The sequence below is a fragment of the Ictalurus punctatus genome, chromosome 1, assembly GCF_001660625.3.
Source record: "Ictalurus punctatus breed USDA103 chromosome 1, Coco_2.0, whole genome shotgun sequence".
NCBI classification, from domain to species: Eukaryota; Metazoa; Chordata; class Actinopteri; order Siluriformes; family Ictaluridae; genus Ictalurus; species Ictalurus punctatus.
In genome coordinates this window covers 36,668,342-36,696,173 of record NC_030416.2, presented here as the reverse complement: position 1 = coordinate 36,696,173, position 27,832 = coordinate 36,668,342, and the positions used below count along the sequence as shown (strand labels likewise).

The 27,832-nt window shown below is 44.9% G+C and overlaps 1 protein-coding gene across 2 annotated transcripts in view; it reads left to right on the top strand.

Annotated features, from left to right (window-relative positions):
* arhgap29a (Rho GTPase activating protein 29a) overlaps window positions 1–27,832 on the top strand; it is a 60,323-nt gene that overhangs the window by 26,543 nt on the left and 5,948 nt on the right. Inside the window, exons 3-15 of one of the 2 annotated variants that reach the window (XM_053684332.1) lie at window positions 1,946–2,089; window positions 7,698–7,794; window positions 8,057–8,129; window positions 9,507–9,567; window positions 10,023–10,169; window positions 12,661–12,725; window positions 14,020–14,130; window positions 14,230–14,310; window positions 18,935–19,102; window positions 19,345–19,482; window positions 19,878–20,068; window positions 21,829–21,986; window positions 25,681–25,809. In XM_053684332.1, the coding sequence (XP_053540307.1) occupies window positions 1,946–2,089; window positions 7,698–7,794; window positions 8,057–8,129; window positions 9,507–9,567; window positions 10,023–10,169; window positions 12,661–12,725; window positions 14,020–14,130; window positions 14,230–14,310; window positions 18,935–19,102; window positions 19,345–19,482; window positions 19,878–20,068; window positions 21,829–21,986; window positions 25,681–25,809 (1,563 nt within the window). Of the gene's footprint in view, window positions 1–1,945; window positions 2,090–3,723; window positions 5,934–7,697; window positions 7,795–8,056; window positions 8,130–9,506; window positions 9,568–10,022; window positions 10,170–12,660; window positions 12,726–14,019; window positions 14,131–14,229; window positions 14,311–18,934; window positions 19,103–19,344; window positions 19,483–19,877; window positions 20,069–21,828; window positions 21,987–25,680; window positions 25,810–27,832 lie in introns of those variants that run through there. The other variant, XM_053684337.1, reaches the window with a different exon arrangement.

The window sequence follows — 27,832 nt, the reverse complement described above, 5'->3', positions numbered from 1 at the left end:
CCTCTCATTAGCGTTCTGATGGTGAGTATAAGCTGTAGCGAGCAGGATTAATCGTACTGTGGATCACCCCAGACTGAGCTGAACATTAAAAAGCTGGTCCTCAGATTTATTACGCCATAAACGTGTGATGCCTTGAGGCCCTAGGGTATGTTTGCAAATGGCCTGCAGGGACAAAAGCAAGACTCCTCTAGGTTTTCTAAAGCTCCCTCCTGTTTTAATAGGGGTAGGGGACCCCGAGACATGTCCCACAACCTATCACTCAGCACTCAGTGAGTGTGACCGGGCCCCTGGGTTTTGCAGGAAAGGCGTCTGCGCTACTGTTCAGTGCTAAACCCTTGATCCACTGCTCTTCCCTCTGTCATCATGGGCTGCAGTTAAGTCGTGCTAATGAGGTGTGTTTAGGACTGAGCTTACCTTTTTAACCTCCACCCCTCCCCCGTCAGTGTGTATGCAGGTTATGCAAGAGGACGGTTAGCTTTGTGGACGTGTGATTGTCATTCAGAGCGTCGTGGCTTCAGGGCATGGTCCTTAAGTGACCCAGACTGATTAAAGGTTCTCGCCTGAGGCTGACTGGGTGTGAACCGTGACCCCCTGCAGCCCATTATTTACTCCAGCTTTACAACACGGTGTGAATGTCACGCACTTTCTTTGATTCATTCATGAAAAATGGAAACGCAAATGTTGCCGATTGGAAATTAAAGCGTTTGTCAGATGTCGGTCCTGCCCACTTGTGTATAATAATTCATTTATTCCAAGGTGTTGATGCATTTTCTATAACAGCAGCTCGGACACCCTGTTTACACGAGTGCGCTTTCGTTTTAAAATGAAAACGATCCTCGTCCACACCGGCGTTTCCGCCGCGTTTCAGAAACGATCCCCGTCCACACTACACGACCAAAAACGCATGTCACATGACCATTCATGCACGCTGGGCATGCGCATACGAGTGTTAACAGGACATCGGTTGCTAGGCACCGGCAGGCATGACAGTGAGCACGATGGCGAGGAAAAGCCAGAACGTCTTTTTGAAACATCGGGTTTATCACTTTCTAGTCATTCAATTTTCGTTGTCGTGTTTTTTTCTTTATAAACATGGATAACCGAGGCTAGCACGTACGCTAGTGTGTACGTAATCAAACCCGATACAAATTCAAATAATTCACTTTATTAGTGAACATTAGTACACTGGCATGTTGTGGTGAAAAAATAAACGATACATCATGGTTAAAACAGATGCGTATGTCACAGAAGCAGTCATACACTCATTGTGAAATAAAACAATAAGGGATGTTGTTTCTTTTTAAAGTAGGCTGTTTTTTGAAACAAAACGCACGTAGTCTTCGCTGAGGTGGACCAGGGCCGATCCGGACATCTGAAAATCGCGTCGCCGTTCCTCAGGAACAGCAACTTTTAAAAATTTTATTAAAGTGGAGTTTTATTAAAATAACTTCTACTTAATGTCTGTTTAGTGTTATTTTTACTATACATTTCTAACTCTATACACGGGTCACTCTGGTCAGCCTGTATTGTTTTGAACGGGCTTGATGAATAAATAAAATGTACTTTCCTTTCCTTTGCACTTTACTCTCCTCACGTCTGGAGGCATTTACTGCTGCCGTTACTAATCTGAAATCTGATGACTGAGTGACTGTACACTGTCGGGATCAGCTTACTGGCATGAATGTAAGTGTGTGTTTTTTAGAAATGAGGGAAGTGAGTAACTGTGTGAGATAATGAGATAAGCTGACGAGTGCTAACAGGTCTGCAGTGTGTACCGAGCCCATGCTGAGTGCCTGTAATGCTGTTTTTAAACTCGTCCTCCAGACTTCACACACAACGGCGTCCTGACGTCATCCTACACAGAATCATATTATTTATTACTTTACATGTCATTTATTACACTTATTATTCATTTTTACTCACTGTGTGTGTGTGTGTGTTCCAGAGCACCAGGACTGCCTGCACCGGGTGGTTCATGAGCGTCTGGGTGAGCTGCTGCGTGTCTTGAGGTGTGTGATCGCTAAACACCCCACACTCAACTCGGTGGACATCCTCACTGCGGCAGGCACACTCATCGCCAAGGTCAAAGGTCAGTCACCTCTGAACCCACCCACTCTCATCTCTCATGCTGTAAAATGTGCGTGTGTGTGTGTGTGTGTGTGTGTGTGTCCAGTTCCATATACAGTACGTGTACATTTCCAGCTCTGACCACCAGAGGGACAGAGTGACCATACAATGTGACACATACACACACACACACACACACACACACACACACACACACATTATTCTGTGTTGTAGCCAAATAAAAATATTAAATGAATAACTATGTGATTATAAAAACTCTAGTTGAGAACAGTTATGGACTGGAGTGATGAAGCTGAGGTTGAGGAACTTTCAGAGCCAGAATTCACACACAATGGGCATAGTGGAGGGTTTTATTAATAAAATTTACATTTCATAATCCGAATTAGGCCACACCCACTTTTGGGTTCGAATTCCGAGTGCAGATCCGAACACCGATAGTGTCATTGAGTTCCACCGCTTGTGTGCAGGTCTTAGAGAGTGTGAAATCAGTGTTTCGCCATTCTGCTCACTTTTGCGCTTTCTATTCTTTTCTAATCTCAGTAAGGGTGTGTTCATGAACTACTGAGCTGACTCAGGAGTGTTACAGTAGACAACTAAACACTAAAGTGTTCATACAGACCATAACACATGTTTACCCTCAGTAAGGGTGTGCTGGTGAGCTCATGAGCTGAATCAGGAGTGTCCGAGTGGGAATAGGAGTGGGAGTATGGTGCTACTCCAAATTATTCCGAAAAGGATAAAAAATAAAAAAATAAAAAAACACCTGGCAGGAGGTTGAGCAGAGGAGCGGAGATGCCACACAGCGTTCTGGACTGCACCCTGATGGGAAAAATGTATATCCACGTCCTGTCTTCAGCCATCTCCACACACAGCGTCACGTATTCCGTGGAAATAAAGCGAATCTCACGGGCCATGAAGGGAATTTCCCCCGCTCCTTCTCTCGCTCGTTTTCCCCTTCTCCCCCCTCCCGTTGCTGTTTTTGGTTTGATTCCAGAAGGCCAAGGCGGTCGCATGCACCACGGTGGAAGTGTTAGTTTTCAGAAGGAGGAAATCTGCTCTTCCTGTCTTGGTGAGGTGGGTTTTCTCTGCAGAAGAGCTGACTCCATGGTTCTGCAGCGGATGCTTTTATTAATTCAGTGCCGCTCAACTTTCAACAAGACTCCGACCTTCAGTGGGTGGAGCGAGGTGTTTGCTGAAGTGAAGGAGAGTTCAGATAAATCAATTTTGGAATTAAAACGAAGTGTAGGAATTACGATGAGGTTGAGATTTGCTTTCAGTAGGGACGGTGGAGGAACGAGAGAAGTTCTCCGGTCCGGAAACGCGTTGCTTCATTCTCTGAAGCTATATTAAGTCCAAGACCAAAAGTACATTCCGAGTTCTTGAGATTTCTCCAAGCCCAACTGTTTACGCTCCTAGAAATTTTAGATTTTTACACAAATTAAAGAATCGGTGCTACAACATTTCTAACGAACTTCCGGATTCTTGCTTACTGTATCTGTGGCATTTCAAGCAACCCGATCTCACTTCGGAACCAACATAGCGTTGCCGATACCAAAAATGGTTGAGATTTAGCCATCAGACGTCAGCCTTTTAATTTCTTAAACACAGTGGTGCTTGAAAGTTTGTGAACCCCTTTAGAATTTTCTACATTTCTGCATAAATATGACCTGAAACATCAGAAGTCCTAAAAGTAGATGAAGAGAACCCAGTTAAACAAAATGAGGCAAAAATATTACACGTGGTCATTTATCTATTGCGGAAAATGATCCCATATTACATATCAGTGAGGGGTGAAAGTATGTGAACCTCGAAATGTATGTGATTAACAGCAACGACTCTTTTTCTGAGGTCCTCTGAAACCCCCTTTGTTTGCATACACGTGTTGTGAAGATCAGACTCTGATAGATCCCGGTTCTTTAAATAAAACAGGGCGCTCACTCACTCACACCTGATCGTCATCCCACCTGACTCTAATTTCACCTTCAGATTAACTGCTAATCCTAGAGGTTCACATACTTTTGCCTCTCACAGATTTGTAATATCGGATCATTTTCCTCAATAAATAAATCACCACGTATCTACTTTTAGGTGTTGCGTGAAAATCTGACGATGTTTTAGGTCATATCTATGCAGATATATAGAAAATTCTAAAGGGTTCATAAACTTTCAAGCACCACTTTAAATCTTGCACTCAGATTTACAAAAAAAAACAAAAAACTGTGTATTGTTCATATAGTCAACCGGCCGTGTGGCATTTTGCGCAGCTTTACCTCATCTGATCACACTTCCTGTGATTTCAACAGTCACACAACTGAAAAGAGAGGGAAGTAAAGACCAAAATAAAACGGGTGTTATATGTTTCGTCACTATGTAGCAAGAGCAGAAGTGCGTTGTTATTGTCTGAGGCTTAAAACGAAATCTTGACCACAGTCCACCAGGCTTAAACTCTTAACATTCAATTCATTCATTTCTTGGTTTAATATATCGAGCACTGGAGGCTTGGAGAAAGTAATGAAGAGTAGTAATGCTCCCTGCTACACTGCAAACATTGTTCGGGGACGGCTTGAGGAACATGACAAAGAGTTCACTTTCGAGGGTTGACCTGGCCTCCGAATTCCCCAGATCTCAATCCGATCGAGCATCTGTTGGATGTGCTGGACAAACAAATCCGATTCATGGAGGCCCGACCTCACAACTGCTGCTAACGTCTTGGTGCCAGATACCACAGCACACCTTCAGAGGTCTTGTGGAGTCCACGCCTCGATGGGTCAGAGCTGTTTTGGCAGCACAAGGGAGACCTACACAATACTAGGCAGGGGATTATAGTGTTATGGTTGATTGGTGTATGCTAAAAGTTTAGGATCATTGATGAAGATTTCAAAAACAAAGAAAGAAAGCAGACTCAACAGACGTGCCATTATTGTCAACAGAAAACATCTGATATTTGGGATTGTCAGCTATCTAATATAACATATAGAATAGAACTCGGATCAGAACTTGTGTCCCAATGTCCAACAGGCAGAGGTTTTAATGTGTGAATTTATTAACAATGTGCTAATTTGACCACACAAACTTCGGCGAATTGAACCCACGCTTGCTTCAAATGGCTACGCATTCACGCGCCAATTATCACATGGCCACATCAGACCACCTCTGCAGGTAATCCAAGTAGTGGTCAGATCTTTGATCTTTGAGCCCCTTTTCAAGATAGACGTTCATACAGAGATCCCGTGGACGAAAGTGGGCGAAACCAAATACATCCACTTGACATGACCGGTATCTTTTCCGAGGAACGTTTGCCGTCCGTCTTACCTCAAATCCATCAGCATTCAGTTATATCTGCTTTGACCATTAGCCGGTAGATCTTGGGCCTGAAAAGAAGAAAAAGCAAAACAATGCCCATTTTTACATAATGATGTAATTTCCACGCTCAAGCTATGAGTGGCTGAAGCGAGTTGCCATTGTGTTCTCGTGAGCTTCAGGATGTCCTGTCTGGGGGGAGGGAAGGGTGGTTGGGGTGGTTGTTGGAAAGAGGACGTGACCATCAGCCATAGCTTTGCAAATGAAGGTAGAGAACGCTCAACGGGCGACTTGGATACGCACAAACATCATCTTCTAATGATCTTATGAACACGTCCATGTAAAACTGGAAGCTTATCACAGTCGAGTACCTGGTACCGGGCAGGCTGGTCTTGACTTCTTGGTCTTGTGGAAGAGATAAATCACCGACAAACTTGAGGAAACATCTAGAGCTCGATCTAGGACTCCTATTTGGATCATAAAGAACCTTGGTTCCACCTAGCAGGCATTTTTGAACTGGATCTGGATGGGAAGTGTCTCAGTGGGTAAGTCTGCTTTACGTCTCGGAGGCTCACACGGGCAATTCTCACTGTAACTCTTCCTGTAAGGTGAACATCTCATTTGTAGCTGGTGTATATAATAACTTGGCAATAATGCTTTGTTACCATTTTTCCAAACTGTTAGAAAGCTGCAATAAAGTACTAGAAATATCTCCTTAATGATTGGAGCTTTAGAATACGATTTATCCAAAACCGGAATTTTGGATTTTAAGTATAATAAATAGAGAAAAGTTGTGTTTATAAGTTTATAAGTCATCCAGGAATTGGTTAGCATGGTATGAACCGTTCCTATGGCATTATTAGAGTAAATAATAATGCTCACCAGTGCTTACAAAGCTTTTCGTGGGCTTCCTAGAAAGTGTTACCATGCTCACCGACTTTCACAAGACGGAGATTCTTGCCGTGTTTTGAAAGAAATCTGCATGTACGTGGTGTTGTAAACCCCTTCACATGATGGAGAATGGCAGCAGAGGTGCCGCAGAGCAAAGTGTTTCAGCAAACCCGCAGTACTGGGTCTCCGAAAGGGGTCCTGGGATATACATACGCCTAACCAGAACCGCTAGACTATCGCAGCTGACGTTCGAGATGTGGAGATAAGAGTTCAGCTTGTACGAGAAGGAGGACGGGTTATAGCTTCACCTCTCGCCCATTTGGCTGTTTAAAGTTTCCTCAAAGCCTTCGGGACAGAAGCGAGATCTCTGGAATGCTGATGGCGTCAGCGGGTTTGGCGGGCGGAGTCGCACGCTCTCCCTCCGTTTATTTTTTTCTGCATGGGGTTTGACAGGAAATTTATTGGAGCTGGTTGATTGCAGCTGATTTGCACTGGTGTTTTCATCCCTTGCTGTCCCTGCTATCGGGGCGTTTAGATGCAACACAGGAAACGGGTTACGACATAACATGCACTCGGACTTGTGCGCGTACTTACACTTTAAACTCTGCTGAGGAAAAGCACTCTGAGGTTCTGAGCTTGAGTTTTGCTGTATACTCGATGAACCTATACTAAACTGTAGAACAGTAATCGCTAACGATTACTCCACCCCTAACCGTCATTTATTTCTTTTTTTACCCTTTTTACCAGTCATTTGGCAGAAGCTTTCTTTGCGCTGAGCAAGTAGAAAGGTCTTGCTCAAGGGATTTGAACTCTTCCGCCATTAGCGTAGCTTGTCACGGAATTGCACGGATTCGTCACAACATCTGTAAGACCGTGTTAAATAAATCGATGATTTGTTCACCTGTCTGGAAGGTCGCGTTATATCCTGCGGGAAAAGAGGTTCCGCGTTTTTTCTTCGGAAAGCACTCGCGATTTTCTCTTTTCTGAGCAAAGTTTTACCAAAGCGAAGTTTAAAATCGCAGAACAACGCAATATAGACTAGGGTTTAAGTCAATGATTGAGTTCCTAGCACAGGTACAGACAAAAACATCTCGTTTTTGGTTATATATACTAGGATTTGCAAAGAGACATATTGTTTCCTTTCATTTTCACCATAAGCTTGTGTTTTTTTTTTGTTTTTATGGGCAGTTCATACCGTGAAACAATGCTATCTGTAGATATGTTCTTAAATATTGTGAACATTTATTTTTGCGGTCATTGTAAATCATCAGTGCTCGCTTTGATTGAAACCGTACGGTATTGAGGGCAGGTTACATGCAAGCCTACATATCATGATGCGTATCGTGTACTGTAGAAATTCCTTTGAGGATCGTGCTACCATATTGTTTGCCCAATTGTAACACCTTTACCTCTGACAGGTGTGAACTTCAAGGAAGTGAATGAGGACAACAAGCGGGAGGTGTTCGGAGAGATCTACTCGTCCATAGACACGCTGGCCTTCACCTTCGGCAATGTGTGAGTGCGGCTTGACCGTTATTGTGGCGTGAGTCATTCGGGGCAGGAGGAGACATCCACCATGTGTGGAGATTTGACCCTGAGTCAGCAGTGGAAGTGCCTGTGTCTGTTCGGTCTGATTAGTCTCAGAGTGCTGGGTTTTTTTGTTGTTTGTTTTATCTGTGCCTGTGTGTGATAGCGCTGGTGACTCAGAAACCAGATGCCGCTGTTTGTTTATGCGAGGTTCTGACTTCTTTATTCCTGTTTCACTGCCGTCTCTCAGAGTGTCTGACTTCCTTATGGGCGATGTAGAGAACGGATCATCTTTGCGGCTCACCCAGACCCGCAGGAGCAGGGTAAGTCATCCACACGGGGATCTCACAGGATATCACCAAATCTCACCAGGAGGAGGGGTACAAGAGGGGTACAGGGCGTAAAACTAGGAGACGGCCGTGTTTATAAGCAGCATCATCCTGTTTAGATGACTCTCATGATATATGATCAAAGCGGCAGGCTCAGTTTGACCTTCAGTAGGACCTGGGGCAAGATTGCCATCAAACTGATGACACTAGTACACAGCAAGGAAGACGAGTGTCCTCACAGAGAGGGTCTTATATTCCATTTTCTAAAATATCTTCGCAACGAAATGAACGAGTAACTCATAGGAATCTCGGTTCCCCACGGAAGCTTTGGTACAGTTCAGCCGTCTGAGGTTTCACTGAAGGTTGCATGAACAAGCGACTTTTCCTTAGATTTGGATTTCCAGGACAAATAAAAGGCCACGTGTGTCTCACGCTGTGCTCCACATTTACTGCATTTATTCGTGCATTCGTTCATCTTCAGTCATGAGTCATGGTGGTTCAACTGGTTTATACTTTGAGAAACAAGGTTTGTTAGAAATAAATCACAGGCTGGTACAGTAACTGCTGGGCAGCAGTGTAGACAGTGTGTTGTAGGCTGATTGGCATTTTTAAATTGTCCATAGTGTGTGGACGGGTGTGTGAGTGCGTGCGATTGTGCGCTGTGATGGGTTGGCACCTTGACCAGGACTGGCCCCTGCCTTGTGCCCTAAGTCCCCTGGGATAGGCTTCAGTCTCCCCACAACAAGATGTCTGGAAAATGGATAGATGGCTGTATAAACTGCGGCGATACCAGGTGATACGTGACGAAATCCTAATAAACATAGGACAAGAAATGACTGCAATCGAGACATTTTCCACGATTAATGATGAAAGCAAAGCAGACTGCGAAGTGTGCCCTGTTAAAATAATCAATAGCAGGGACTGCCGCGTCTTCCTACGATATAAGTGATGAGATGTCTCATAGCTTAAAGTGTAAACCGTGCGTTTAATCTTTAATAGAGCGCACCAGGACGGCCGACCTGAGCGCACACTTGAGCACGGGCGTTAAAAACAAGACCGAGGTGCCGTGAGTTGCACACGCAAAGCGTGGAGCAGTGGAACCGTTGGGCGTGAGAGCGAGAACTTCAGTTCAGCGAGCACTGAGCACCGTGACACGTCCGCCCCAGGTCTGCTCTCAAGATGCATTTCCCGAATAAGTATTAAGCAGGATACGTTTGATAAGCGATGAAATAAAAGCAGGACACAAGACCTGTGGCTTGTGGAAAGATCCGTTTGCGAATACGCACCAGTTTTCTTCTGCGTGACTGATTTTGATGTTCTTTTCCTCCACCCCTCGTGACTTCCATCTGATCTGTTCATCTCCTCTTTCAGTCTTCAGAGAACCTGTCAGTAGAGCTGGGTGGAGACGGTTCAGAGAAAAATGACCCTCCAGGTAAGAGATTTCTTTTCTGCAGATAGAATTGTCAAAGAAATTGCTAATAATTAACATTCAGGTTAACGAGTAGATGCTCATAATGCCTCGACAGGTTTCGTTCGCCGATAGCCGAATACCTGGGTACATTCCTGGATATATTTCAGATTACAGCTGTGTTGAGCTATGAGTGATTTTCAAACGCGACTCCTCGGATCTCATATGTCGCCACTGACACTTTGTTTTCACAGCAAGGACGTTGTCAGAGAATTTCACGCGATCGTATGATCAGATTTGCGCGTGAACTCTTTGTCTCAGCTCGACACGAATCTGTGCTAGTCAGTAAAGGGTATCGTGTTGGCTGTTTATTATTACGAGGGGAAATTCTACTCGGGAACAACACCGATGTAAACACCGTCTCAAATGTCGAAGCTTGCTTGACAGTAACAGCGAAGAACAACGCTGTGTGTGTTCAGGCCCCGCGTCCCCCGTGCAGGTGCTGGAGCTGGACGATGTTCTGCAGCGCAGCGAGAGCGGTGTCGAGTCGGCCCTCCTCTACGCCAAAGCCTGGTCCAAATACACCAAGGAGCTGCTCAACTGGGTGGACAAGCGCCTCAGTATGGGTGAGTGAGCGCCACTGAGCATGCTGGGAAGTTAGATACCTCGCCGTTAGATTTCTATGCCAAACAGATATGTTTAAGAGAAGCCTAGAACTGATCCCTGTGGGACACCGTATTGTCTTATTTCACACCTTGAGGAACTCCCATTAATCGTGATTAATGCGATCGCTGCGACCAAACGCTCGGTTTTGCTGCGGCATTTTTTTCCAAATTTGGAAAATTTGCAACTTGTGGAGTTTTTCATGCCTTTTTTTTTTTTTGCGGGAAACTACTCGAATTGGCAAAATTACAAATACACGAAATTGTTTCACACGCGCTTTCGCAGTGGTGTTATGCTGTAAATATCGGAGACCTTTTAGCTGTACTCACGTTCGACGCACATGCACCGGAGACAGCTTTGGCTGAATGCGATGACGTCACACGATGCGTCTCGGCCCGAATCTGCAAAAATAATCTGAGGTAATTTCGAAAAATTGAAAGCGCCTCAGAATACTGCGGAGTTTGCTTGATTTTGCGTTCATTTCCGCGATCCTGGACGGACCGATCGGGTTCCTGATAGAGTAGGTCTGATGGAAATCGGACAACGATTAACAATAGCTAGTTTTATAAAGAGGCACATTCATGTTCTGTAAAAGCTGTGTACATTACAGAACAGTAGACGGTATGGAGCTCAGAGAAGAGCGTTACAGTGTGGAGCTCGATGTAGTCTGAAGGATTAAACTCATCAGGATGATGTTATATTTTAGATCAGATGGACCATGGTGTGTGTGTGTGTGTGTGTGTGTATGTCTGTGTGTGTGTCTGTGTGTGTGTCTGTGTGTGTGTGTGTGTGTGATTGTGTGTGTGTGATTGTGTGTGTGTGTGTGATCGTGGGTCTGTGTGTGTGTGTGTGTGTGTGTGATTGTGTGTGTGTGATTGTGTGTGTGATTGTGATTGTGTGTGTGTGTGTGTGTGATTGTGTGTGTGTGTGTGTGTGATTGTGTGTGTGTGTGTGTGTGATTGTGTGTGTGTGTGTGTGATTGTGTGTGTGTGATTGTGTGTGTGTGTGTGTGTGATTGTGTGTGTCTGTGTGTGTGTGTGTGTGTGTGTGTGTGTGTGTGTGTGATTGTGTGTGTGTGTGTGTGTGATTGTGTGTGTGTGTTTGTGTGTGTGTGTGATCGTGGGTCTGTGTGTGTGTGTGTGATTGTGTGTGTGTGTGTGTGTGATTGTGTGTGTGTGTGTGTTTGTGTGTGTGTGTGTGTGTGTGATTTGTGTGTGTGTGATCGTGGGTCTGTGTGTGTGTGTGTGATTGTGTGTGTGTGATTGTGTGTGTGATTGTGTGTGTGTGTGTGATTGTGTGTGATTGTGTGTGTGATTGTGATTGTGTGTGTGTGTGTGTGTGATTGTGTGTGTGTGTGTGTGTGATTGTGTGTGTGTGTGTGTGTGATTGTGTGTGTGTGTGTGTGATTGTGTGTGTGTGATTGTGTGTGTGTGTGTGTGTGATTGTGTGTGTCTGTGTGTGTGTGTGTGTGTGTGTGTGTGTGATTGTGTGTGTGTGTGTGTGTGATTGTGTGTGTGTGTTTGTGTGTGTGTGTGATCGTGGGTCTGTGTGTGTGTGTGTGATTGTGTGTGTGTGTGTGTGTGATTGTGTGTGTGTGTGTGTGTGTGTGTGTGATTGTGTGTGTGTGTGTGTGTGTGATTTGTGTGTGTGTGATCGTGGGTCTGTGTGTGTGTGTGTGATTGTGTGTGTGTGATTGTGTGTGTGATTGTGTGTGTGTGTGTGATTGTGTGTGTGTGTGTGTGATTGTGTGTGTGTGTGATTGTGTGTGTGTGTGATTGTGTGTGTGTGTGTGTGATTGTGTGTGTGTGTGTGTGTGATTGTGTGTGTGTGTGTGTGATTGTGTGTGTGTGTGTGTGTGATTGTGTGTGTCTGTGTGTGTGTGTCTGTGTGTGTGTGTGTGAGATTGTGTGTGTGTGTGTGTGTGTGTGTGATTGTGTGTGTGTGTGTGTGTGTGTGATTGTGTGTGTGTGTTTGTGTGTGTGTGTGATCGTGGGTCTGTGTGTGTGTGTGTGTGATTGTGTGTGTGTGATTGTGTGTGTGATTGTGTGTGTGATTGTGTGTGTGTGTGTGTGTGTGTGATCGTGGGTCTGTGTGTGTGTGTGTGTGTGTGTGTGATTGTGTGTGTGTGTTTGTGTGTGTGTGTGATCGTGGGTCTGTGTGTGTGTGTGTGTGTGTGTGTGTGTGTGTGTGTGTGTGATTGTGTGTGTGTGATTGTGATTGTGTGTGTGTGTGTGTGTGTGTGTGTGTGTGTGTGATTGTGTGTGTGTGTGTGTGTGTGTGTGATTGTGTGTGTGTGTGTGTGTGTGATTGTGTGTGTGTGTGTGTGTGTGTGTGTGTGTGTGTGTGTGTGTGTGTGTGAAATATGACTGTCCTGCCCTGCTGTTCATTTTCCACTTTCAGTTTTCACAGCTGTTACCTGCAGGATGTTTGGTAACTGAACTCTTTCCCTGACAGATGTGGAGTGCGCCAAAAGCCTCGCCAAGATGGCAGAATCAGCCAAGACGCTCGCCAGCCAGCAGGTCAGCTCCTCCCCCTGACCATTTCCTCTACACATCTGTCACTTGAAATCACTTTTATCAAATAACATTCACAGAGGAGGGAAATACCGAACTTACAAAAAGTAAACGCTGTGCACCGATCAGCCACAACATTAAAACCCCTACCGAATATCGTGTAGGTCCGCCTCTCCTCGTGCCTCCAAAACCGCTCTGACTCGTCGAGGCACGGACTCCACAAGACCTCTGAAGGTGCGCTGTGGGATCTGGCACCGCGATGTTAGCAGCAGATCCTTTACGTCCTGTAAGTTGCGAGGCGGGGCCTCCGTGGATCGGACTTGTTTGTCCAGAACGTCCCACAGACGCTCGATCGGATCGAGATCTGGGGAATTCGGAGACCGAGTCAACACCGTGAACTCTTTGTCGTGTTCCTCAAACCGTTCCTGAACCATTTTCTGCAGTGTATCAGGGAGCGTTATCCTGCTGAAAGACACCACTGTGATGGGTGAATACTGTTACCATGACGGCGTGTGCTCAGTCTGCAGCAGTGTTTAGGTAGGTGGTGCGTGTCAAAGTAACATGCACATGAGTGCCCAAGATTTCATCAGACCAGGTCACCTTCTTGCATCGCTCCATGGTCCAGTTCTGATGCCCATCGTAGGTGTTTCGGTGGTGTACAGCCCTGTCACTGGTTCACCGGTTCTCCTTCCTTGGACCACTTTGCTAGGTACTAACCCCTGCAAACCGGGAACACCCCACAAGACCAGCTGTTTTGGAGACGCTCTGACCCAGACGTCTAACCATCACAATCTGGCCTCGTCAAAGTCACTCGGATCCTTACTCTCGCCCATTTTTCATGCTTCCAACACGTCGACTTCGAGATCTGACTGTTTACTCGCTGCCTAATAAATATATCCCCCCCCCCACCCGACAGGTGCCGCTGTAACGAGTGTTCTTCACTTCACCTGTCAGTGGATTTAATGTTATGTCTGATCGGTGTGTATGTAACATTTTGGAGTAACCCAGACCGAGGGAATCCTTTACTACAGCCCACATCTGAAGATTCAGCATTCCAGTTTTCCACTTTCTATTTAAATCTCATCAACATTTTATTAATGATGTAAATCACAGCAGTGTCGAGTTCTGGATCCTGATTGGTCAGAAGGTGTTGATCACATAAAAAAGAAAATGTCTGTAACAGGGGATCTGACAGTAGTGCAGAGAACAAAGCTATATACGTTTCTTTCCTTCGTGTGTGTGTGTGTGTGTGTGTGCGTGCGTATGTGTGTGTGTGTGTGTGTGTGTAATGGTTGAACAGGAACACATGCCATTCCGTGATATTTACATGTCTGCCTTCAAGAACGATATCGACTACAGCCAAGTGTTGCTCCACACAGCCTCCGCTCTACAGACTAATAAATTCACGCAGGTACATTGTGTGTGTGTGTGTGTGTGTGTGTTTGTGTGTGTGTGGTTTAGCAGACTTTGTGTGCAGACGTGTTTAAAACGTGTGTTTGTGTGGCTTTAGCCCCTGTTGGCGCGGAAGAACGAGCTGGATAAACTGAGGAAGGATATGAAGGAGCAGTGGCAGAGGGAGCAGAAGAAAATGGTGAGTGAAAATGTTTCTGTTTCATATTCAAGGTGTGTGTGTGTGTGTGTGTGTGTGTGTGTGTGTGTGTGTGTGTGTGTGTGAGAGAGAGAGAGAGAAGTGTTCCTGAAATTCCTCATGTCTAGTAGGCGTGAGTTATAAATGATCACAGCTGGTTCCTGCAGCGTTTTATGAGCAGGACCTTGAGGGGGTAAAAGTGGGCGTGGCTGTGGTCGGGTTCCTGTTGGGTGAAGAACATTTCTCTTTGCTTGTGGATTTGAGATTTGATTGTATCGTCGTGCTTTTAGAAGACAATCCAGCGCTGCTCGCGATGCGGGACGTTACATCACTGAGTCCTGAGAGAGATTCAGTGTGAAGCGTGCAGGCGAGAAGCATTTAGATCGTAATGGTTTGTCCCAGCGTTTAATCTCGTACCAGCTTCACGCCTCTGCTTTTCTGACATCATTCATTCTCACTCTAATTGTCCGTAACGTTCTAGAACCGCACTGCGGCGTTCCGTCGATGAGGTCAAAGTGGCATGTTATGGTTACACACGGTTAATTAATTAGCATCCCAGCCGAGTTCCAGCGATGACATCACAGAGAGCGACGATCATGAGTCAGCATCAGCTCGCCCATTACATTCTAGAACCACACGTAGGGTTCTGTTGATGATGCACCAGAGGTAGGTGATGTGCTGAAAGTGTTCAGTTCTAGAACCACACCACGAGTTCCACTTCCTGCATGGCAGTGGTTGCTAGTGCATTCACAGTATTAGATTCTAGAACCTTACTGAGGGTTCTGTTGACGATGCAACAATGGCAGGAAGTCCACTGAATGTATTTTATTCTAGAGCCACACTGAGAGTTCCACTGATGGTGGTTCAGTTCAACAGTGGTTCCTAGTGCGTTTAAACGATTACATTCTAGAACCACACTGAGAGTTCCGTTGATGATGTAAATGTGGCAGGTAGCCCATTGGAAATATTCCATTCTAGAACCACACTGAGAGTTCTGTTGATGATGTAAATGTGGCAGGTAGCCCATTGGAAATATTCCATTCTAGAACCACACTGAGAGTTCTGTTGATGATGTAAAAATGCTGCTTGTCCATTCCAACAGAACATGGGGTTCTAGAAGCAAAGGGGGGATTCTAGATTCCAACTAATTATAACATTAATTATATACTAATAGCATTCTAGAACCCCACTAGAGTGTTCCGTTGAAGATGTCGCAGTGACACCTTATGGTTACATGTGGTTCGTTACTGTCCAAAAGTTAAAAGTCAAAATTCTGCTGGTTCCATTCTAACAGGACGTGAGGTTCTAGAATCCCACCTAAAGTTTTATGGTCAAAGGTACTGTGTATAAAAACAGTGTGTAGCATGGTGTGTGTGTGTGTGTGTGTGTGTGTGTGTGTGGTGATTATTTTGTTTATCAGCAGTTCCTCACACGACTGCCTGTTTCAGTTTCAGTAGTTCTTCAGTAGAACATGCTCCACAGCTCCACCCTGAGTTCTGGGTTCCTGGTTTGTGGAACACTTCAGCTGGGCGTTTAGTTTTGTGATTATTTTCCTCAAATGTTCCGAACATCTGGTTTCTACGTGCTGAACTGATGACGTCAGAAAAGAAGCTTTTACTCACTGCAGTATTATTTGGATCTGAAAGATCAGGACTGACTTTTACTTCTTTTCCTCAGAAACTAAATTCAGACCCTTTACTGTGCGTTTTAATCTGAATATTAATCACAGCTGGAATGTTTATTAGTCACATTAGATACAGACAGACAGACAGACACAAACTGACAGACATACACAAACAGGCAGACAGACACAAACAGACAGACAGACACAAACAGACACAAACAGGCAGACAGACACAAACAGGCAGACAGACACAAACAGACAGACAGACACAAACAGACACAAACAGGCAGACAGACACAAACAGGCAGACAGACACACCAGACAGACATGCACAAACAGGCAGACAGATGCAAACAGACACAAACAGACAGACAGGCAGACACAAACAGACACCAACAAACAGACAAATACAAACATACAGATAGAGAGACACAGACAGAAATACAGACAGACAGATAGAGAGACACAGACAGACAGTTAGAGAGACACAGACAGAAAGACAGACAGACAGATAGAGAGACACAGACAGACAGACAGATAGAGAGACACAGACAGGAATACAGACAGACATACAGATAGAGAGACACAGACAGACAGATAGATAGAGAGACACAGACAGACGGATAGATAGAGAGAGACAGACAGACAGAGAGACACAGACAGACAGATAGAGAGACACAGACAGACAGATAGAGACAGACAGACAGAGAGATAGAGAGACAGACAGACAGATAGAGACACAGACAGACAGATAGAGACAGACAGACAGAGAGATAGAGACACAGACAGACAGATAGAGAGACACAGACAGACAGATAGAGAGACACAGACAGACAGATAGAGAGACACAGACAGACAGATAGAGACAGACAGACAGAGAGATAGAGACACAGACAGAGAGATAGAGACACAGACAGACAGATAGAGACAGACAGACAGAGAGATAGAGAGACAGACAGACAGAGAGACAGACAGAGAGATAGAGACAGACAGACAGAGAGATAGAGAGACAGACAGAGAGATAGAGAGACAGACAGACAGATAGAGAGACAGACAGACAGATAGAGAGACACAGACAGACAGATCGAGACAGACAGACAGACAGATAGAGACAGACAAACAGAGAGATAGAGAGACAGACAGAGAGATAGAGAGACAGACAGACAGATAGAGACAGACAGACAGAGAGATAGAGAGACAGACAGAGAGATAGAGACACAGACAGACAGATAGAGAGACACAGACAGACAGATAGAGACAGACAGACAGACAGATAGAGACAGACAGACAGAGAGATAGAGAGACAGACAGAGAGATAGAGAGACAGACAGACAGACAGATAGAGAGACAGACAGAGAGATAGAGAGACAGACAGACAGACAGATAGAGAGACAGACAGACAGATAGAGAGACAGACAGACAGACAGACAGAGAGATAGAGACACAGACAGAGAGATAGAGAGACAGACAGAGAGATAGAGAGACAGACAGACAGATAGAGAGACAGACAGACAGATAGAGACAGACAGACAGAGAGATAGAGACACAGACAGAGAGATAGAGAGACAGACAGACAGACAGAGAGACAGACAGACAGTATGATTGCGGGTTTTTCCTCAGCAGTGATATTACACTCTGGATGTTAAGTGGGTGATGAGGACAGCAGCTGTATTGATATTTTGAGAAGATGATAAAGAGAAATGAAGATGCTGAGTGCAGTGTAAAACATTCAGTGGGTTATAATAAACCCCGAAGAGAAATCCGACACAGACACATGGACAGACCAGATTTCAAACAATAAACACAAATAGACTCGTTTCAAACCCATACCAGGTGCGCTTAATACCGTTCCTCTATCTGACCGAACTCGTCCGTGTTCTGATTCACTCACCAGTCTTCTCACACTCCCAGGAGCTCTCTACACTTTTCACCAGATATCAGCTGTTCTCATGCCTCCTGCACTATTTCATGCTTCTCATCTTCAGATCTTCAGAGATCTCCTCATATTGTGTGAGAACTGTGACTTGCTTAATAACGTGGAACGGTCTCTTTAAGTCGGCTTCCCTTTAACTCTGCTCACCTGGCAACCGCATGACCAGACCCGTCTGAGATCCAGAGACCCGTCTGAGAGCGAGAGACCCGTCTGAGAGCGAGGGACCCGTCTGAGAGCGAGGGACCCGTCTGAGAGCGAGAGACCCGTCTGAGATCGAGAGACCCGTCTGAGAGCGAGAGACCCGTCTGAGAGCGAGGGACCCGTCTGAGAGCGAGGGACCCGTCTGAGAGCGAGGGACCCGTCTGAGAGCGAGAGACCCGTCTGAGAGCGAGGGACCCGTCTGAGAGCGAGAGACCCGTCTGAGAGCGAGGGACCCGTCTGAGAGCGAGGGACCCGTCTGAGAGCGAGAGACCCGTCTGAGAGCGAGGGACCCGTCTGAGAGCGAGAGACCCGTCTGAGAGCGAGAGACCCGTCTGAGATCGATGGGACCCGTCTGAGAGCGAGGGACCCGTCTGAGAGCGAAGGACCCGTCTGAGATCGAGAGACCCGTCTGAGAGCGAGAGACCCGTCTGAGATCCAGAGACCCGTCTGAGAGCGAGAGACCCGTCTGAGAGCGAAGGACCCGTCTGAGAGCGAGAGACCCGTCTGAGAGCGAGAGACCCGTCTGAGATCGAGTCCAGTGATCCAAAACCATACGAGAAATAAGACACTAACAACCTAAACCTTTATTTTACTGCAGTCCTTCTAGTATGTCACTCGCATAATCATCGGGAACACGGTGTATGTGTCCACATGCTCATATCTGTGTGTGTGTGTGTGCGCGTGTGTGTGTGTGTGTGTGTGTGTGTGTTGATGTACATGTGTGTGTTGATGTATATATATGTGTGTGTGTGTGTGTGTGTGTGTGCGCGTGTGTGTGTGTGTGTGTGTGTGTGTGTTGATGTACATGTGTGTGTTGATGTATATATATGTGTGTGTGTGTGTGTGTGTGTGTGTGTGTGTGTGTGCAGCACGAGGCTGAAAGCGCTCTGAAGAAAGCTCGGTTGTTGAAGGATCAGAGACAGGAGGAGTACGAGCGAGCGCGCAGCTCCACCAGCCGAGCCGAGGAGGAGCAGCTCGGAGCAGGGGGAAAGCAGCTGGAGAAGAGACGCAGACTGGAAGATGAAGCTCTGCAGAAAGTGTGTACACACACACACACACACACACACACACACACACACACTGTTCCCTATCCTCCTGTTTCTAAACACAGAGAGTGTTTACAGGCAGACAGAGAGGAAGTTAAAATAGGAACCAGTCTGTGGGTTGGCTGCCTCAGTTGCCTGTTTGCATGCGTGTGTGTGTGCGTGTGTCTCACCACCATGTATGTGTGTGTGTGTGTGTGTGTGTGTGTGTGTGTGTGTGTGTGTGTGTGTGGCAGGCTGAAGAGGCCAGAGAGCACTACAGACACTGCATCACTGATGTGAGTGTGAAGAAGCTCGACCTGGCCAACGCCAAGAGCGACATCCTCGCCCAGATCCGCGCTCTCGTCTTTCAGTGTGACCTGACCCTTAAAGCGGTGAGTGTTGCGCGCACACACACACACACACACACACACACACACACACGTGACTAGAGTAGGAATACAGTGCGGATGGGTTAGGAATAGCAGACTGTGTGGTGGTGTTATAGGAAAATAATCACAGACAGTGTGGTGTGATGAAGCGCAGTCATAGTCACCACCCTGAAGTTGATTATTTTCCTATAACAGCATGCTCCAGAGTGTTTTATTCCATGATTTTGCATGATGTAATAGAGATAGAGCCTGCTGTACACGTCCCTGTGAACGAGCTGTTACTATAGAAACGCTAACGTATTAGAACCGGTGCATTAATATCCAGCTGTGATCTGCAGCGCTGCTGTTAGAGGAAACGAATCGACGGCTGTTTATTAGGTTGTTCTTTTGTCGTCCAGGTGACGGTGAACTGGTTCCAGATGCAGCAGGCGCAGGCCGTCTCTCTGCCAGTGAACAACCAGACCCTGTGTGAGAGTGCGAAGCTGTACGAGCCCGGTCAGCGCTACACCGAGTTCGTGAAGAGCCTGACTCCGGACAGGAGCCGAGTCGAATCGTTCTCTTACGACGTCGCTGGCACTCGGAGCGCGGGGTAAGACCACGTAACGACAGCTACGCAGCGCACAAGACCAAACACGCCGTCTCTTTCCGTGCGCAGTGCCAAGGAATCGCAACGGCAGGTTCAGTTCTTTTGTGTATAATGTCACGGTTTGTGAGGAAAACAGGAAGTGGACGAGTTCACAACCGAATCGGGGAGCCGCACTCGTAGTTCCTCACACGGCCGGATCCGCACCGCGCCCACGAGCCGAGGCACTGAAATACACACAGAGTGGCACTCTGAGACCATACACCACTTCCTTACACGTCCTAGAAATAATGAGATAGAGAGAGGGGATAGAGAGAGGGGAGAGAGAGAGAGGGGAGAGAGAGAGGGGGGGGGGGGGGTGGAGGAAAGGATGATTTCGCAAGAGATACTGTATAACACAACTGTGTAAATGCCCTGAGGCTCATACTGAGGAAAACACTGAGGCTAAATTTACAGAAAGATATAGAGATAGACAGAGAGACAGAGGGAGAGAGCGGGAGAGAGAGAGAGAGAGATGTTCTTTTACTCATTTTACTCAAATTTAAAAGACGGAGATGAGAGAAAGTAGTAAGAGATTGGAGTGAGACAGGTGTTGATGTTTAATTGAAAGAAGAGAAGTGAGAGAGAGAAAGAAAGGAAGAGTTGTTAGGAGAGAGAGAGAGAGAGAGAGGGAGGTTTTACTCAGGTGCTGGACGAGAGAGGTGAAGAGTGATAAGAGAAAGTCAGGGAGAGGCAGAGTTATGTTTTACACCTGAAAGAGAAAACCAGGATGAGAGAGAAAGAGATGGAGTGAGACGAGAGCTGCTGTTTAATGAGGAGAAGAAGAGAGAGAGGGAGAGAAAATCAGAGAGAAAGAGACCGAGAGACAGATACATGAGAGAGACAGGGAGAGGGTGTGCTTTTCCTCAACTGCTGGCTGAGAGAGACAAAGAGAGAGAGGCACACAGACAGCGAGAGTGATAGAGAAAGAGAGACAGACAGACAGAGAGAGAAAGAGAAACAGACAGAGAGGCAGAGATGGATAGAGACAGAGAAAGCGACAGAGACAGAGAGAGACAGACAGAGAAAGAGAGACAGACAGACAGACCGAGAAAGAGAGGCAGAGAGCGACAGAGAGAGAAAGAGAAACAGACAGAGAGGCAGAGATGGACAGAGACAGAGACAGACAGACAGACAGAGAGAGACAGACAGAGACAGAGCTACAGAGAAAGAGAGAGAGAGACAGACAGAGAGAGACAGACAGAGACAGAGCTACAGAGAAAGAGAGAGAGAGACAGACAGAGAGAGACAGACAGAGACAGAGCTACAGAGAAAGAGAGAGAGAGACAGACAGAGAGAGACAGACAGAGACAGAGCTACAGAGAAAGAGAGAGAGAGACAGACAGAGAGAGACAGACAGAGACAGAGCTACAGAGAAAGAGAGAGAGAGACAGAGAGAGAGAGAGAGAGTTGTGTATTTGTACAGCTGTGCATGTACAGGAAGTAAAATAATGAATCAGAGGGTTTTATATCCAGCTGTTGTCTCTGTGTGTTTCTCTCTCAGCTCAGACTGAAGCTTTGACACTCACACTGACCCCTTTACTACACACACACACACACACACACACACACACACACACACACATATGGAAACAGGAAAAGCAGCTGTAAGTTTACCTTCGGCGTTGCGGACTCTTCCTCTCAGCGTCTGTTCGGTACAGCAGTGTTGTAGTGACCCGTCGTCACCTGCTCGTGAACGTGTTGTGTGTTCTGGCTCCGTCCCGCAGGTCCCCTCTCACTAAGAGGTCGATTAGCACCAGTCTGTCGTCTCAGGTGTCCATCGCCTCCGCAGACTGTCTGAGCTTGGACGAGGTGGACGCTCCGGCTCCGAACCGCACGGGCAAAATCGCAGAGAGACGCTCGCACAGCAGCACCGACATCCAGGGTAACAGCAGCCCCCAAACACTCCCACGGCATTCAGTACAACATCTCAACATCTCCGCGTCTCCGAGATCCGTCCAGCAGAGTCCCTTGTCAACATTCACATCACACTGTTTATTACACACCTCACTAATATCGTCATAATATATAATGTAGTGTCGAAATATTACAGTGCACAGTGCATTCCAGAAATATTGCCTAAAATATGCAAAAAATGATCATATTAAAATTATGCGATAAATGATGTTGAATTTAAACAAGGAGGGACAGTGTAGAGATTTATTTCAACTTTTTCACTCAGCAAGTTTCTTTTAAATATAATAATTTGTTTGCATTTATTTAAAATATTCCCTAAGATTGTTGATATGTTGGCACGTGTATTTTTCAAATATTTTCATAGCTATGTCTATAAAATATATTTTATAGGTATATTTAAATATATATATATATATATATATATATATATATATATATATATATATATATATATATATTATTTAAATAAAAATTATTTATATTTTGCATTTGATTTTCCTTAAAAATTCAATAAAAGGTAATAATAATTTTGCCATTATATATATATATATATATTTAAATTCCGAAAATTTTCAAAGATAAACTTCTTCTATTGTTTGATTGGAGATTTTTAATTAATATACATAATGTTTTCTTTTTTATAGGGTGCCAATAATTCCAGGGAATACTATATACTATGTAAACCTATCGTATATACTGTGTAAAATTATGCAAATATTGTGAAACAAAACTGTTCCAGATGAGGAATGGGGAGGCGTTCCTCTGTAGTGATGAAAGTGTAGAAACAGAAACAGTGGCGAATAATAAAAGCGTGTGCAGGAAACCTGCGGCGTCGCAGGAAATCAGCTGAAACGGGAGTCTGTCGTTCTGCGTTCGTTCTCTTGTTGATAAATACTTATGAAAAATACTTCGCTTCGACGTTACCTGCTGCTCGCAGAGTGTGGGACGTTATCGTTCCTCCTCAAATGCTCACAACTACATGACAGAAAGTGTGTTATTTTCTCAAGTATGCTGTGACCTCTGACCCCTGACTCCTGGTGTACATGCACTTCGTCACACGCACACTCTCTCGTTCTCACACGAGCCATTCCTCTGACTAATCACTCCAGATACTGAGGGAGGTGTTTGTGTGGTGGGGGGAGGAGGTGGGGGGGGGCTTGAGAAAGGGGGCGGGGCAGGTGTTCAACAGCTACATTAGCCCTTTCAGGTCAGACAAAAGAGAAGGTGGAGAGAAAGAAAGAGTGGAAAGAGAGTGACTGATTTCTGGGGTGATGAGTACAACCCTGTTTTCAGATTTATCACAACAGTGCACTCTTATATTCATTAGTTAGTAAAGCTGTGTGTAAATGTTTGCACGGGAGATAAAAATTCACACTAGTTTTCCCAAGGTTTCATAATTTTACTTCTAATCGGCTGTACATGACCGTTCACGGCACATTTACATTTAGCCACGCCCACAAAACTCCTTAAAAGGTAACACTCCCAGAGAGTCACAGTAATGTTCCTAAACATTTCCAAGAAAACTCACTTAGCCTGTAATGACCTGTTATAACGCTCTGTCATGTGTTATATACTTTCAGTAAGCACTTGAATACAATTTGAATAACTGGGTGTGTGTGTTATAATGCATTATAACTAGAAATTTACAGAGAGTACAGAACTGCGTGTTATGATGCATTATTACTAGCAGGATAGACGCACGTGTTATGATGCATTATAACTAGCAGGATAGACGCGCGTCTTATGATGCATTATAACCAGCAGGATAGACGCGTGTGTTATGATGCATTATAACCAGCAGGATAGACGCGCGTGTTATGATGCATTATAACCAGCAGGATAGACGCGTGTGTTATGATGCGTTATAACTAGCAGGATAGACGCGTGTGTTATGATGCATTATAACCAGCAGGATAGACACGTGTGTTATGATGCATTATAACCAGCAGGATAGACGCGCGTGTTATGATGCATTATAACTAGCAGGATAGACGCGCGTCTTATGATGCATTATAACCAGCAGGATAGACGCGTGTGTTATGATGCATTATAACCAGCAGGATAGACGCGCGTGTTATGATGCATTATAACCAGCAGGATAGACGCGTGTGTTATGATGCGTTATAACTAGCAGGATAGACGCGTGTGTTATGATGCATTATAACCAGCAGGATAGACACGTGTGTTATGATGCATTATAACCAGCAGGATAGATGCGTGTGTTATGATGCTTTATAACTAGCAGGATAGACGCGTGTGTTATGATGCATTATAACTAGCAGGATAGACGCGCGTGTTATGATGCATTATAACTAGCAGGATAGACGCGCGTCTTATGATGCATTATAACTAGCAGGATAGACGCGCGTCTTATGATGCATTATAACTAGCAGGATAGATGCGTGTGTTATGATGCATTATAACCAGCAGGATAGACGCGCGTGTTATGATGCATTATAACCAGCAGGATAGCATTATAACCAGCAGGATAGACGCGTGTGTTATGATGCATTATAACCAGCAGGATAGACACGCGTGTTATGATGCATTATAACTAGCAGGATAGACGCGCGTGTTATGATGCATTATAACCAGCAGGATAGACACGCGTGTTATGATGCATTATAACCAGCAGGATAGACGCGTGTGTTATGATGCATTATAACTAGCAGGATAGACGCGCGTGTTATGATGCATTATAGCGAGTGTTTACAGTGATTCTGAACAGATACTGTATAACGTGTTATTTATACTTACATAACCCTACATAGTTATGAACATGTATACAGGGTCTTGCTAGGACTGAGAAATTACTCTGTGCTACATGACATGTTATAATGCGTTATAATGAATGATAAAAAGGATTTAGAGTGTTACTGCTTTTTTCATATATTTTTTTCTATGTTTAATAATAAATTTCAGAAAAAAAATGTCAATTAGCAGGAAAGCGTCTGCACTAAAATAAAAAAAAAATTGAATTAAAAAATGAAGATTCTACGAATATGCAAATTTCAAAAGCCCCCAACTGTACATGCTCCGCCCCCTCCCATATTGTCTGTCACATGATGCGCTAACGGACGGCTGAATTCATTTTCAAAGCCGTTTCTTCAGAAACGTGAGATTTTAAAAGAACGGCATTTCCCGAGACGAATTTCTCCACTGAAATGAATTCCGGCGAAAATAAAAATCCTCAGTTTCCTCCTGCGAAAGAGGAAGCGCTGCTCTGCCTCAGCTCTATCGCCTGTACAGCGATCCCAGGTCCTTCTCTCTTTCTAAACAGACTTCTTATTTTTAGAGACGTCTCTTTCAGCGAACTTTACTTCTTTTAAATTCCAAAATGGTTCGGGTCACGTCACCTCCAGCCTGCTTCCTGCCTTCCTGCCTTCCTCTCGTCTCAGAAAATTAGCGGCGTTCATCTGTCTGAGCTCGCCTCTCAGTTGATGAGTTTAATCCCGGTATAATCACTGCGCTCGTCAACGCCAGCGGAAGATTAACATCCGTGTGAGGATGTGTAGCGTCATTCCACGGTGATTAACTCTGCTAATTACCGTGTGTTTGAAGTGTGGATTCAACATGCTAATGAATGTCAGTCTCATAAACACCATTCGCATTGTGTGTGTGTGTGTGTGTGTGTGTGTGTGTGTGTGTGTGTGTGTTTTCAGCTCTCCGGATCCAGGTTCCATTCAAACCCTGGACTACGTCGGGTCAGGGAGGGGGCATGTGCAGCGACTCAGAGAGTGCCGGGGGCAGCAGTGAGTCTCGCTCAATGGACTCACCTACTGCTAGTCCAGGTAACACACACACACACACACACACACACACATTTAAAGCTTGACTTTAATCTTGTATATGGACAATGCCCCAGGCTAATCACCTCAGGAAACCTTCACTCTGAGTGATGCCACTTCCATCACAGCCCGGTGATGATAACCAGATAAGTAACAGCCTCTTCCGCATTCTTTTCCCACAATGCCCTGAGAAATCTACGCCCTCGCCTGTAGCCGCGCTCATAAATAATCACGTTCACGTCACCGTGTCTTGCCCGTAGTCATTCTGCTTTAATAAACTCTTGGGTATGATGGATGACAGAGAAATGGCACGACACAGAAACGTTTTTATCGAATCGTCCAGATGTTATCATGAATATGCAAATGATTCCCCTTTTCCAGGTAAACCCCTGCTACCTTGATTTTTTATTTTATTTATTTTTTTTAAAATTATGAGTGACAGATTTAACCAGAAATCAGTTTCATTTCATTAAAATAATGAGCTTTAATGTTAATTACAACCACGATGTTATGAGAACTGTCAGTACAGATGGTACAGCACGGCCTGTGTTATGATGCAGTTTAACTCGAAGTCCTGATACTAGAACACGTCCTGGGTTAAAATGCATTATAACTAACAGTGCAGGCGCTATAGCAGAGCCTGCGTTATAGTGCATTATAATTAATAGCTATAAAATTAAGACCCTAGCTGTACAGATAATATAGCAGAGACTCTTTTATAGTGCATTATAACCAGTAATATAGATACTATAGCAGAGCCTGCATTATAATGCATTATAGTGTAGTATTAGTGTCTCCAGGGTTTCTCTGAACACATATTATAATCTCTTGGATAAAGTGACGTTATGAAGTTATATACATACACAATTAATAAGTATTTATGAACATGTATGCAGATTCTTGCTGGAGATTATAAAGCATTGTATACGATATATAATGCTCCATTATGTGTTAAAAATAATATAAACCCTTGAGTACACTAAGAGAAAACAAGCGTGTATGCTCCAAGATCCTCTTTTTATACCTAATCACGTTACTGACCTGCTCCCGATTAACCCCCGGCTGTTTCTTTTCACCAACACTTACTTTTCCCGCCTTTTCCTGCCCCCGTCCCAACTGTTTTGAGACGTGTTACGGCCATCAAATTCAAAATGACCTTTTTTTTCTTCTTCTTTTTCTTAAAGCGGTACCATTTCCCAGTTGAAACGTTTGATCTGTGTTCTGTTGGGAATAACGTACGGGTTTATGAGATTCGCAAATCATCGCATTCTCTTCTCATTTACCACGAGAACAGAGCGTCCCAACTTTTTTGGAATCGGGGTTGTATGATGAATTGCAGTACAGATAAGAAGTCGACCCTCGTGTTATAATGCATTACAGCATCAGCGTCTACGCCGTTGTTCTGCACGGATATCATAATGAGTTTTATAAACCGACGCGACTATAAACGCTTACGGATATTCATATCGGTTCTTCTTAGGAACTGTAAGGTATTGTGTCTCATGTAACATGTTATAATGCGTTATAATGAGCACAGGATTTATAACATTACTCACATAAAAGTTAGGCCTTTTTTTTTTTTAACGATTAAACAAATCCCACAAAATAACGTCGGAATGAAATTGGAGAATTATGACAGGGCGACAGATCTTTCCCCAGAATACGTAGCGCTGTTTACGTAGCTCCACGGTGCTAGAGGAACGTGGTTTGGTTTCACTGTGTACTGTACCCGCTGTATATGGTTGAAATGAAAATAAAAGCCACTTGACTTGACTTGAATATGCAAATTTACAATGCCCCCAGCTCGTCATGCTCCGCCCACTCCCCCAGTCAACTGCTGATGCGTGACCTGCATTTCCATAACATTATCACTACCTCATTAGAAAATCTGTGATTCATTGTGTTGTAGGTGTTAAATATCGAGCAGTTCAGATAAAAGTCGTGAATGAGTAGTGTGTGTGTGTGTGCGTGTGTGTGCGTGTGTGTGTCGTTAGCAGTGTTAGAGAGTAGCCGAGGCCGATCGGTG